General features: G+C 30.1%; 1 protein-coding gene across 1 annotated transcript in view; it reads left to right on the top strand.

Moving 5' to 3' along the window:
- The window catches only part of eIF2beta (eukaryotic translation initiation factor 2 subunit beta), a 36,269-nt gene extending 27,898 nt beyond the window's left edge, over positions 1-8,371 (top strand). The window contains exons 8-9 of the mRNA XM_076484110.1: positions 5,012-5,097; positions 7,743-8,371. Of these exons, the coding sequence (XP_076340225.1) occupies positions 5,012-5,097; positions 7,743-7,918 (262 nt within the window). The 3' untranslated portion in view covers positions 7,919-8,371. The remainder of the gene's footprint in view (positions 1-5,011; positions 5,098-7,742) is intronic.
- Positions 8,372-14,589: the final 6,218 nt, after the last annotated feature.

The raw sequence follows: 14,589 nt of genomic DNA, 5'->3' as shown, positions 1-14,589 counted from the left end.
TAGTATGACAAGACATCAAGCCTAGATAGGTGTTGAGTTTAGTAGGCAGAATATTGCAGTGCACAAGTCATTTTTTTTATATTGTTCATTTTATCATATTTAAAGAGCACGGGTAAATAGAATCATTTATTTATTAAAAATAAAATTTTTTTATTGGAAATAAATTGATCTTGACCAAGAATACTGTTAACAAATATGTTACTTAACTCTGACCTGGCATCATTGTGAAAGGTTGGATCATAGGTTGCTGATAAATCTTTCAGTTTTACAGTTTTTATTGGGAAAAGGTGAATACTGAAAATGTGAAAATATCAAAAGAAATATATCAATAAATATTAGTAAAGTTAAAACTGGTTCAACAGGAACTTTGATCAACAACAACATTTTATTTTAAGACAAAATGAAGTTTCACAACAAGATTTTATAAATTTTAGTACTTAGTACTTTTTATACTAAGGATAGGAATACTTTACAGTTTTCATATTTCATTTGAATTCCTTCTGTAATTTCCTAAATTAACATCAAGTTTTTAATCTATTTTTAATTTTATAATTTTATTTTAATATTTCCTCTAAAAGCAATAAATTGCAGTGATGGACAATTAGCTGCTACTTGTGAAGTAAACACCATGTAATGTTGAGTGTAATATTTCTTAAAGTTCACGTGTAGAAGGGCTTGTGCAGTTTTAGATGTTTTATTTGTCTCAGGTGAGTAGGTTCTAATTTATACATTTTAATTACCTTTGTTAAAAAATACAAAATGAAATATATAAACAACAATTTATAGTAATTTCTAGTTATACTTGAGTTCTTTTGCACTCAAATAAGCTCCCCAGAAAAGATTTAATAAACAAAAAATTGTGAAAGGAAGGATTTGTAGACCAGTAGTTAAAAATCAAAAGATGAGGCTTAAGGCCCATAACTATTACTTGGCCAAAGTAAGGTATCCTCAACAGTAACATCTTTCTGTTGTTAAAAGAAGTTTGATAATTTCAATCACTTTATCCAAAGTGATCTGTTTGAAGACAGGTTCACCTCTATTGAATTGGGATATCTGTTGTGTTTTTTGTGTTTACTCTCATCCATTTTCAGAAGTCATTACGTAAAAAAAGGCTTCTCCTGTGTGAAAGAGTCAGTGCTCACTGGAACTTTACATCTTAAGTCAGCTGTCTTAGTGATGGTTCTGATGAACCCATCTGTGGGGATTCCAGAAGTGGTTCAACATTTCTTTGCCATTTATGTTTTTAAACAGATTCAGTCAGAGCCATTGAAGTTGAAACATCAGGTACTTCAAAATCCACTCCTCTGACTGATTTTTTTTTTTTTTTTGATGAAAAAGAAGTGTCCAAGAGAGACTGAATCTCTTCCTCAGAAAGAGGTTTTGTCGTTTTTAGTTCCTCCACATTTTTCTTTATTGGCTGTTTATCCATTTCCAGAAGGAAAATGCATCACGTGTGTGTGTGTGTGAATATATTGTGTTATGTATATTTGTTTTACACACATATGCATATATGCTTCATAGATTTCAGATGCTGTACATGGTATGCTAGAATACAGAAACCGCTACAATGAACGTAGGTCAACTATATATGTTGCACATGATGATTACTATACTTCAAGGTAAGAGTCCATAAAAATTTAGGATGTTCCCAACTGTAAGGAACTTCTAAACTACACTTTAGCTGCAAAAGTAAGAATGTTTTCCACAAAAAGACTAGACTTAAGGCTTGTGAAACTAAACAATTGTGATAGGTAATACTGAAACCATAGTTTTTTTGGGTAAAGAATAAATGCTGGAAAAGGAAGTAGGATTTTATAAACTTGTACTCAAATAACATCTTTACCCCAATGCTGCTCATTTGTAAATACCCCATTAGGATTTTCAGTATTCAAAGAATTGCAGGGTTTATTGTATCAAAACCAAGCCACATAATAAACGTTTTGACAAGTTGACAATGCAGTATTGTTACAATAGAAAAGTCTTGTGATAATTTATACATCCTGTTATTAGCATAAATGTTTTAAATTATTCTAAGTACAGTGTGATTACTCTGAATTTTCCACAAAACATTTGAGCAAATATGATATATGAAACATCCTGTTGTTATGAAGTCAGCTGTCTTTTTGCATATGCTCTGTTGCTTTTAGTGGTATTGTATTATGGTGGTGTCACATAAAGTCTACTGAAACAAGTAGCAATTTATTGGTTTCTTTTTCAGCAGGGTTGTATGTTTAGTGGTTGGCAGTAAAATAATCACAGAAAATAAATGAGAAATGTTTAGCAGTTCATATTTGTAAGAGAAGTACTTTGAAACTTTGCAAATAATAATAATGGGGAAAAAAGGCACAACTTGTTTTATTTCTGATTCTATATCTTTTTGTTATACTTTTGGGATTTGGCTACAGGCTACAGACTGAAGTATATCATTTTAAGGGTAATAAGATATTTTACTGAAAACAAATGTTTGAAATGTGTTTAAGAGGTTTTAAAGATTAAACAAAAGAAATTTGAAATTTTTGGGATGAGGAATAGTATTTTTGATCATAATAGGAAATACTTAAATTTTGTTTTTGTGTGTGTACACAAAGCTTATTATTAAAGGTATACCAAATTCTGTTAAGATACACTTACCACCTTAAAAGTCATAGTACAAATACTGAGCCTGATGTGGAAGGGTTGATTGAGTAATATTTTTTGGATTATACATTTTTATTATGTAGTGTTTCTGCCAGTTTAATGATTAATTTTGATATTCTTGGAATCATTATTGTCAGGTCCTTCATATCTGGTCATTGTTCTTGTCATGTTAAATACACAAACCTTGGTTTAGGGTGCTTCATTATCTGGTGTAATTTTATTGATCATAAGTGAGTTCAGAAATGCAATAATTTTAGAAAAATTGTGTTTAAGTGTATATTTCTGCAATAATGGTTTGTGTATTAATCAGATTTCTTGAATATATATGTATATATATTCTTTTTATTACAAGTTTTGAATGTTGATGAGCTTTTTCACTGTTCAAAATAATAATAAATATTAAAAGAACAATTTATTTAAACAAATCTGGAGCACATGTGATTTTTCTTTTTTTTGTAGTGGAAATACCAAATTTCATGAAATGTAGGACAAGCTTACTAAATATTACCTAATGTCTGCTTAAAATAATTCATATAATTTCATTTAGTTTTTATTTAATTTTTTTGTTTGTTTTAATTTTCATTGAAAATTAAGACTATTCTTTTAAACACTTCTAAATTTATTCCATTAGTTTCAGATTTAATGATTTTCATTAGCTATTTATTTTGAAACTTTTGCTGAGTGAATTAGTCACTACTACTGGCTATAAATTGTAAAAAGCACTTGATAAATTGTCAAAGATTTATCAGTAACCTAAGACCTTACATTTGAAAATGGTTTCAGATCAAGCTAAAAAATAGTATGGATTATATTCTTTGTCACAATGATGTAAATATTTTTGCTGCTGTTGCCATACTTTCTAAGGCTTACCTAATATTTTATCATAGAAGAAAATAATAACTTTTAGACATATAAAACTTCATACAAAATCATTTTCTGGAATAAAAATATCTCAAACTTGTAAAAAAACCTCACTCTAGATTCCATTGTTTTTCACAGAACCATAAATTACTGCTCACACCACTTTTTTCACTCTAGATTGATGTAAATAGTTTTTCTTTATTCAATGGTATCTCAAGTTTGTCACTAGTTATTTTCAAAGTTTTATTCATTAATAATTGTTCCCATATTTTAATGACTTAACAATTAATACTAAAATTCTAAGGAAGGGGGAAAGGAAAGTAAGAGAATCATTCTTAAGGAATAACAGTTTCTTAGCAAGTAAGTTGGTGCTTTGGGATTTACAGAAAAACTTGTGAAAAATGAACTGATAAGTTTGTTTATAGTTGAGAATCTTCTCAGCCATGTAGAAATGTTTGAATATTTTATTTTCAGCATGCATTGTGCTAAATAAATGTTACAAAATAAAACATTTCAATTCTAAAATATTTTTGAGCAAGAAATTGTTGAAGTGATAACAATTATTATTTTTCACTTAAATTTTGAAATTTGTCAAGTAGGTGTGCAATTGACACATGAATGAAGCTAAACAGTTTGTAAACTGGTAATTTTTCCATGATGTTTTGAAGATATTTGTAATAACTTACTACAAGTTACAATTTTCACTGTAAGGAAGAAACTTTTAAAGTGGGTAAGGCATATCAATCAGTGTTCCAATCATTCTCCAGTACACAAGTTTTAATGATAAACAAGGTTTAAGTAGTAAATCAGTATTCAACAAGCTGGTAATCACATCATTAAATGAAATGTTGTACGTGTTTCAAAAATGTCTTTTTTACTGTAGAAGCTATAACCTCTGACAAAATATTTATAATTAGTAAGTAAACTCAGATCAAAACTAAATATTCATAATACCTGTAGCATTAGCATGATAATATTATCTATACCCAGAACAATAGGGATTTTTTATTTAAAGTTAAACTGTATATTAATTTATCCATTGTATTTGACACATGTTATCAATATGATATTTGATGTCTAAGATAGCTTTACAGCTTAAACATTTAAAATAGTAGAAAGATGCAATACTAATAGTATAGAACAGTTATTAAAATTTTTCTGTGAAATTACCAATACAGTTTGAGAAAGGGCTTTTTTATCCATCTACATATGTTCAGCTTGTTACTATTTAAAATTTGCATCAGTAAATCTCAAATATTGTATTAACGTAAAACTTTTAACGAAATTCTGGACATCTTGGGATTATTTAGATCAGTAATAGATAGGAAACATAAAATTCAGTTCTTGGTTAAGAAGAATAAAGAAATACAGGTTTACGAGAACTAAAAAGTTAATTTTAATATGCTTGTATTAATATCTAGAAATTTTGATTTTCTTAATGATATATTTCTGAAAAGTAACAAATTTTTTTGTTTTTAGTAACTTAGAAATGAATTCTGTTTTTGTTAATCAGTGGTTCAGTGGATGCAAATAGTCAACTGATCATCAAGGGTAGATTTCAACAAAAACAAATTGAAAATGTTTTAAGAAGATATATCAGTAAGTTTTGTTTCTTTCAGCTTAAATATGTATTGTTTTTACTTTTCTTTTATAGAATGTGTACAAATTTATGGTGGTAAATGTTCTGGGTTTTAAAACCAAATTGTTCATGATTCCAGCTCAATGGCTCCACAGTGGCACAGTGATATGTTTGCAGATTAATAGTGCTAGAAACCAGGTTTCAATATCTTTGGTAGGCAGAGCACAGATATCCATTTGTGTAGCTTTGTGTTTAATTAGTTTGGTAAATTATATTGGAATTCAGTGGTATCAGTACAGTAATTTGATTTTTTGATTATTTCAAATGTACATATAAAACCTAAAATAACTAAGTTCATTTCCCATCTTCCACATGCACATTTTAATACAGCTTAGCAACCTATGACAAGCAGCAAGTGAATATAAAGTTGTAACTAAGAGAAATAATTGTTTGTCTACTTTATTTAATGTTCTATGTTTTAAGAAAAATAAGTTTAAAAAATCTGTTTGTAGATATTAATAATCTGTATACATGTGTATAATAATTGAAATGTAACTATTTCACAAAATACTAGTCCACTAAAACAGCTAAGAAGGGAACTATAAAGGTCAACTTTATATTATTGGATGTAGTAATATGAGTGCACATGCAGTATGGTATTGTAACTTCTGTATTGTTATCCAGACACAGCTGGAAGGTCAATATAATAAAAACAATAAATATGTACAATACTATGAGATTTTAAGCTATTTAGTCTAAACGTGTGTTTTCATGTTATAATTTGTGGTCATTTTAGAATGAGAAAGGCATAATTTATACTTAGTTTCTAATTTTTCATTATGGTTACGAGAATAGTCAAATTGACTGAACATGAATGAAAATAACAGATAAAATACGTTTTTTCTTCAACATTTGATAATTACCTAGATGTTAAAAAATTTTGCATGTGAAATTTGAAAATTTTCTGATACATAAGTTTTTGATCTTAACAAAAATTACTTTGCATGTTACCAATCTAACATGCAAAAAAAATTAATAAACAAACCTTAAGACTTTTTGAAAATCTGATATTTTGTGTATGAAATCCTTGGAATGTTTACTGATAATTTGCCAGATTTTGTGAACATGAGCTTAGTAATTTAAAAGTCATAGCATGAAAACTATAATAAGTACAAAACAGTTATGAGGTCAGTCCCAGGGATTGATCCTGTGATGAAAGAGTTATGCATATTTTTCTAAGCTGTTTATGCATAAAGTTCCTTATGGTTATGATTTAAGAAAAACACAATCAATATTGCATTTAATCTCACTAATTTCTGCTATGGTAAGTTACATAGAAAATAAGTGATTTTATCAAGTTTCCATTTTCTATTAAATCTTAACAGTGTTGTAACAGAAGAAAACAAAATAAATGAGTTGTGAGAGTGTAAAAATAAGTTTAATTTGAGAGTTAATAACATTATCGTACAATGTTATATATATTTATGGTTGTCTGTTTAATATAGTGAACAAAACTATGAACTAAGATCCTATAGTAATCCTTAGTGATACGAGTGTTGTATAAGATATTCTTCTAGTTCCGTGGAGATCCATCCAGTTGTGTTACTGTACATTTCATCAGCACTCACAGTAGAATTAGTTTAAAGAGAAGTTCTGCTTTCATGTTGTGATAGATTTTAGTTATTCACTACAGAGTATATTTCATAGAAAAAAGAAAGAATTTTGTCATAATGATCCATGCTTGTCAGTTTGTTTTGCATATGTTTATAATGTATATGATGCTGTTTTCCAACATTGTAAATCAACATGCACACAACATTATAATTCACCAAATAAAAAGTGGTAAATTATGTGTTGAGCACCTAAGCCATGAATATTTATCAACAGTATCAAAAAGATTATTTCCTAATTCATCTACTTAACAGTTTCATGAAATCTTGTTTAAATATTCACTAACATTTTGGTGGTCATCGTGTGGTGTTTAGTATACCATTCTGTGGATCAAAACACTCAGGATTCAAAACACAGTTTTCCTGAATATACTCCACACTTAACAGCTTGTCTGTCATATGTAACTCTCCAATCACACATTTACTCATCCTGGGCTTGGGAGATAAACTATTTTATATTTGTGTTTCTCAGTTAACAGTTTGTCAGTATAAATGCTACTATAATTTATTCTTTTAAGTTATTCAAAGAACAAACTATTTAAGATATATTTTTTCTCTGTTCACCCAAATTATGATTTTGGGGCAGGAAGGAAGTGTTTACTCCATTCTCTCATTTGTTAGTTGTTATTAAGTTAATAGTTTCAGAGAATTTATCCCTTGCCTAACTAGATAAAACAAATCAGTAATTATATATAAATGTGAAAAAAGTTTGCTCATAAAAAAATTAATAGACATGCAGAATTTCATATCAGAATTTGATGTTTTGGACTATCACCAAATTTTAAAATATTTCTTTGGTGAAATGGGTATAAAGTAAAAATCAGAAATAAAAAAGCTATAAAAGGAATATATTGCTGGTATGGAAAATATTTCTTGAAATTTGCTTTTTTATTCCCATAAAATAATTTTTTCATGGTTGGTTTTATTGTTTGTACTAGTTAGCTTCATTTCATTATAAGATTCTCTGCTTAATAATTTCTCTCCCCACTTTACAGAGGAATATGTCACTTGCCATACCTGTCGGTCTCCAGATACTATCTTACAGAAGGACACTAGGTTGTTTTTCTTGCAGTGTGAAACTTGTGGATCTAGGTGTTCTGTAGCCAGCATCAAATCAGGTTTCCAGGCTGTCACAGGAAAACGTGCAGCAATTCGAGCAAAGAATGCTTGATAGGTTATATGCTTACAATGGTTAAATTTCGTGTGTGTTGATTATAGCCTCAAAGTCTGGCAGAATACGGTTGATTACAGTTTTTAATGCATTAAAAGCATGTCAGTTTGCATTCTGAGAAATTTAATCATAAATAAACAAAATATTATTATTGGAAGCATGCATTTCATATTTGGTTACAAATTGTAAAGTAAAAAGGAAAGATTTTACAATTAAAACATTAATTTTAACTACTAAGGAACATGTGGAAAAAAGTTTCAAATACATCACTTGGATTTCAGTAGAACTAGCTGAAACTTTCTTAAGAAAAAATCTAAAACTTGGTCAAAAAGCAAGTCAAGATAGTTTTATTTTCATCAAAAATATTTCAAGGGTAAAGTGTTCAAATTTCTAATGTTGGTGACAGTGATGATTTATGTACCATTAAATGTGGGAATAAATGGTTTCTGAATATTCAGTTTTCAGTTTTTTTATATTGAATATTTATTTGCATGGAAACAACCACACATTTGTGAATTTCTAAAATGTATTCCAAGTGTGCTTGAATTGAATGTAAATTTGTGACCAACAGTTTTTTTCTCATTTATTGTATATTTTTATATAATACATACATGCATTGGTCATTTTTCACATTTCATCACCATATCTGAAGGTCTTAGCTTGTTTCTGAAACTAAACATTTATATCAGACCTCCTTAAAACACTGTTATTTAACCAAGTATATTAATAATATATTGTGCTACCATGTAACAGTATTTATTGTTTGGGGTATTTTTTATTTAGCACATTGTTCAGAAAACACTATGGGCACCTTTACTGTTTGCATTTTTAACTAAAGAAAAGTATACCAATTTCACATCAGTATGTCAATTTTGCATTATAGTTAAGAGATATACAACTATAAAGTACAGCTATGTTTCAACCAAAATTTTAGCTTTCAGAGAAAGCTTTGATTACTGTGGATAATTTTAGTATTACACAGGTGTAACATCTTGTATCCCAACTCAAAAAGCTTTTCATGATATCAGTAGTTTTCTTTATGTGCTTTGTTAATGGCTCTCAGCATATCTAACCAATATTCAATATCAGTCCATGTTTGCTGCAGCATGCCCACAGTTACAATAGTAATGGCAGTTTTTTGCACTATGATGTTTGCTGTAGGAGTATGCTACACAATATTCTTAACATATCCTCTTATTTTTCTGTACTAGTGTTTGATTTAGCTGCACCACAGTCACTGACTTGCATGGAAAACAATGCAAGATTAGAAATGGATGATTAAAACCTAATGGTTAATTGTATAATTCACCATTCCTAAAATATGGTTCATGACTCAGCAGTAAGTTTCAAGAAATAACAGTGTGTATTACAGAACAAAACAGGATAAAACATAAACTTCTTTCATTTTAAAATTATAAGTACACTAAAAAGTTAATGAAAGGTACAAAAACAGTGACTCCACTTGAGCATGGGTTCAAGAAAAGTTCTGTTCACTCAGCTGGGTGTGTCATAAATTTAGGAACTGCTCACCAACTTTAGAAACATAAATTAAGCTGCACATCATTGTTTGGTTCTTTTCTCACTATATTATTAGAGGTATAGAATTATGATAGTTTCATTTTGAAACGTCTTGAATCTGGAGGGTTATCTGCTATAACCTTCCCTAATTTAGCAGTGTAAGACTAGAGGGAAGGCAGCAAGACATCACCATCCATTGCCAACTCCTGAGCTACTCTTTTACCAATGAATAGTCAGGTTGACCATCACATTATAATGCCCCCACAGCTGAAAGGACAAGCATGTTTAGTGTGACAGGGATCAGTGAGAAAATATCAGTAAATATTAACAGAATGTGCTATGATATAACAATGATAATTCAAGGTAATTAAAATACTTTTTTATACTTAGAAGAGATATTTATAAAAAGACTACCTAGTAAACACGATGGCTATTAGTAAGATTATAAAATGTAGTATTTAGTTAATTGAACAATTAGACCTGGTTACAATTTAAATAACTTATTATATGTACCCTCTTTTATTTCAAGTTATTTAGTTAATTAAAAGTGAAACAACAGATTGTATATACTTACTGTGTACCATGGCACAATTATTTTGTTGTTTCTATGTACAAATAGGGCATCTTGGCTGGTAGTGCAATAGGTGTCTTATAATTGAGGAAAGATATTTACAGATACAAACACGACAGTAAATCAGTGTCTTTGGTTTTCTCGACACTCGTCAGGTCTGCTTGTCCTTCGTTTTGCCAACTTTCTTCTCAGCAGACGATTCAAACCAACTTATCACACTCATGTGATTTACTGGTAGATTTCACGAATGAGGGGTTCAAGATATATTAAATCTAGTAAAATGTATTATAAGTCTTAAAATATCATTGTGTTAATATTAGGTTTACCAATTTCTATTTGAGTAATTGGGTAGGAACTGCAAAATAATAAGAGATTCATCAGAAGTTGTATCACAGAGTGACAATTTGAATTCTCTTACCTGGATTGAGTTTCTGGAAGAGAAATTAACAGGACATTGGTGTATGTGTTTTGAATATTGAAAATTTTCCAAATAACTCAGCTGCCTGATTTACAACAGATAATTCTTGATGCATCCTTTCAAAATTTGGAATCAAAATATCAAATATAATACAGCAATAATCTCTTGTACCCAAGTATTTCTCAGTTTGCACCCTCTCAACCATTTCTATATTAAAGCTAACAGTAAACCTAAACACATTATATCTAATAGGTTCCCTTGACTAATCAGTGAAGAAATCCATCTTGAACAGTTTCCATAAACCTTTCTCCCTCATAATTTGACTCTATCATTTCCCAGTCTCTATGCCTATAATTAAAATTACTTATAATTATGACTTGATTAACACCTGAAATTTTAATCTCACTGTCAAGTTTCTCACTAATCAGTGTCATCTAATGGTCTGTAACAAATTTCTTCTGACAGCTTTTTTTCTTGATATCCGTTTAGAGAAACCCAAATAGATTCAACCTCCTTGCTATTATCCTTAATATTCTCAATTTCAACATTTAACCATGTTTCAGTTATTTCCATTAAATCAAAAGCTTCCATTCCTACCAGTGTCCTAAAATCATCTATTTTGTTTCTTAAACTTTTGGCATTAAAATAGTAAGAATTATGCTTATTCTTATAACTGTTTTATACTGATTTCCTATGCTACTCTTTCCTCTACATCTGTTTTGTTTCATTTAGTTTATCTTTGCCTTTGCTACTATCTAGTTATAGTTTAAAACTTCCCTTACAACTGAGTTAATTGCTCTTGCAAATATGTCGAACCGTTTTCAACTTATGTGTAAACCATCCATTATAAAGTTTCCTCTTCCTAGTGACAGATCCCACAAGTCCAATCAGCTAAACTGCTCATCCTTGCATATTAATTTCAACCTAACATTTAGCCATAAAGACCTACTCAAAATTTCATCTCCACAATTAATTCTTGGCAGTATCCCTGGCACATTAATTTATGGTCTTTATTCTTAACACTCCTACGAAAAGTGGGGCCTAATAGGCCCCAGAGCAACTTGAAAGGTTATTAATATTAGGCTAATAAATTTGTATTTAAATGAAATTTCCATTTCATTTGATTTCATTTCGTTAAATGAAATGGCAATTTCATTTAAATACAAAATTATTAGCCTAATATTAATAACCTTTCAAGTTGCTCTGGGGCCTATTAGGCCCCACTTTTCGTAGGAGTGTTAAATGTTTTTATCATCTTTTATTTATTAATTAGCTCCTCTAACTCTTCCCCATATCCTTTAGCCCATAAGTGAACAACAGCGACTCTTTGCCAGTCCTCTTCATTGTATTTCTTACTCTGTCAGTTATGTTTTCCACCTGTGCACCAGAGTAGCATAATCTAACTTTTTCCTCATATTTATCCCACAGACTATTCTATCCAGATACTGTGTCAAGGGATCACCTATAGTTATAACATCTTTAAGCTCATAATCCATATCCTTCTCTATTCCTTTTGTTTTTCTTCCTTCCAGTAGTTACTCGTCTACATAAGCTAAGGACTGAAATCTGTTATTCGATAGAACAACATCTTTACAATTAACTTCAATAGTTTTAACCCTAATATTACCCTTCCTGACTTCATGAATGTCATTGTTAATCTCAGCTGATGCCTCCTTTGTATCTAAAAGCTTAAGCTCCTTTTAAATTCCTGCTGGCATTTCTTTATCTATTTTCTTAACTAAAGTTAAGATGGTCTCCAAGTTTTCCTCTAACGTGCAAACTGTACATATAAATTGAGCATCCTCAGTACTAACTTCCTTAAAAGTACATAGTAGTTCAGAGTTCTCGAATAAAACTCATTCGTTGCACCTACCATACCCAACAAACTAGGAATGCTTAACCCCTGAACTAGTCTTAACCAATGTATTATTTGTAAAACTAAACACTCGATACTATAGTTAAATACCAATAGCCTGTTGTAAACATTGTTAAGACTAAATTTGACAATTAAATTAGTGTTAGACTTCATTTATTAAGTAAAGCGTGTTTAATTCGTTTTGCAATCTCACTGCAAGTTGTATCATGACTGCCTATTCTAACATTATACTACTAAAATCTAAAATAAACATTTATACCTATTAATTTAGCGCCCAATCTTACTAAATCCTGTTTATTATTCAATTCTGTTATTGCAACAAAGTTTTATACTTTTTATGGATAAAGTCTCAATATTTCATTTTTCTACATACAACTAAATTTTCAACGCGTATTTACACTCTCAAGAGAAGCTTAGAACGTTTTACACACTGCAAGATACTATGATTCGATAATACTTAAGTAAACCAACAGAAATTTTTAAAATATTCTAGTAAATTACTCAATAATACAACAATGGTCAATTCACAATAATTTAACTATACAACTTATGATTCGTTAAACGTTACATTGTAAACCTGTAATAAACGACTGCTTCTAACAATAACTAAATTTAACACTTGCTATAAAAACTAAATCATGACACTCGCATTAAATTCATATTCTAGTTGAACTAGTTAATATTGATGATGCATATAAAATAATCTGTAATAAAAAGCACAATGTATTTGGATACAAAACATATTAGATACTGCCCCCCGCTAGTACAGCAGCATGTCGTCGGATTAATAACGCTAAAATCAGGGTTCGATTCCCCTAGGTGGGCTCAGCAGATTGCCCGATGTGGCTTTACTATAAGAAAACACACACATATTAGGTATTCACCTTAGATTATTTTTTTGTGAAATACAATCTTGGCCGAGAATATTGTTAATAACAGGAGTACCTAGTGGATGAAGAAATGCACAAAATTATTATAAGTAGAGATACAAGAAAAGTATATTTAACTGGCTGTATATATTGACTGCCGGATTGATTTTTATTTTACTTTATGTGCATAACTTTTTCTGATCGGAAGTTAATGTTTGTTTGTTTTTAATTTCGCGCAAAGCTACACGAGGGCTATCTGTGCTAGCCGTCCCTAATTTAGCAGCTATTCCTCACCACCCACCACCAACTCTTGGGCTACTCTTTTACCAACGAATAGTGGGATTGACCACTACATTATAACGCACCCACGGCTGAAAGGGTGAGCATGTTTGGTGCGACGGGGATTCGAATCCACGTCCCTCGTATTACGAGTCGAACGCCTTAACTTACCCAGCCACGCCGGTCTTAGATGGAAGGAAAATTTCGTACACAATTTTGTAAACGATTTAACGTACATATTCAAATTTTCCCTTGGAGTTTCTGATAAATAAATTAACTGGTTTTAAGTATATAGCATTTTTTGTTAGATTTTTATTTTATTTTGTTATTCTGAAACAATTTCGTGTTTCTTGACAAAATATCAGCTGATTCTGTCATATGTCAGTAATTTGTGTGTGTGTGTTTTAATGATAGTTAATGTATTCTTCTCCCAGCTTAGTTCCTGAGTAAAGAAACCTATATATTATACAGGATTTTTACCATATGTAAGTACTACAATTCTGGTTCGTCCAATCCCACGTAACTGAGACAAATACTGTATCTCAATAAACAATGAGTTAGTCTTGCCATCAAACAACTTAAAAATAATGTTCAATATTACCATAGCCCGAGACCTTCTAATTAGTATAAGGAAATGTCCGAAAGTCCATAGTATAAGTGAAAATAAATCACTTTTTCAACAATTTAAATTATCATTCATTAAAGCTGATATTTTCACGTCATCAAACCACGTCCATTGATTTTGACATAGTGTACCACATAATCATAAACCTGAATTTTAAATTTATTTGTTTTATTGAAATGCATACTTTTTAAATTTGAATTATATATATATATATGGATAAGCTTATTTTAAGTTAAATACAATGGATTATTTACGCTCTCCTTACCACAGTGATCGAAACTCGGTTTGTCCACTGAAGTGTCAATGTGTCTGTACAATATGTCTCAACATTTTTATTATTTTTATTTTTGACTTTGCCTCCCAGTGACTCAGTCTGAGGGCTTATGACATTAAAATTTAAGGTTTGAGTGGGGCAAAGCGCATTTAACTTCTTTGTGAAATTTTGCCCAACAAATAAACAATTTTATCTCTTACACAGTCAAGATCTCTGCGTTACTTTCGACTATTCCACTGGA

Source organism: Tachypleus tridentatus, chromosome 13 (assembly GCF_004210375.1).
Source record: "Tachypleus tridentatus isolate NWPU-2018 chromosome 13, ASM421037v1, whole genome shotgun sequence".
Taxonomy (NCBI): Eukaryota; Metazoa; Arthropoda; class Merostomata; order Xiphosura; family Limulidae; genus Tachypleus; species Tachypleus tridentatus.
This window is presented reverse-complemented; position numbering and strand designations above follow the sequence as displayed.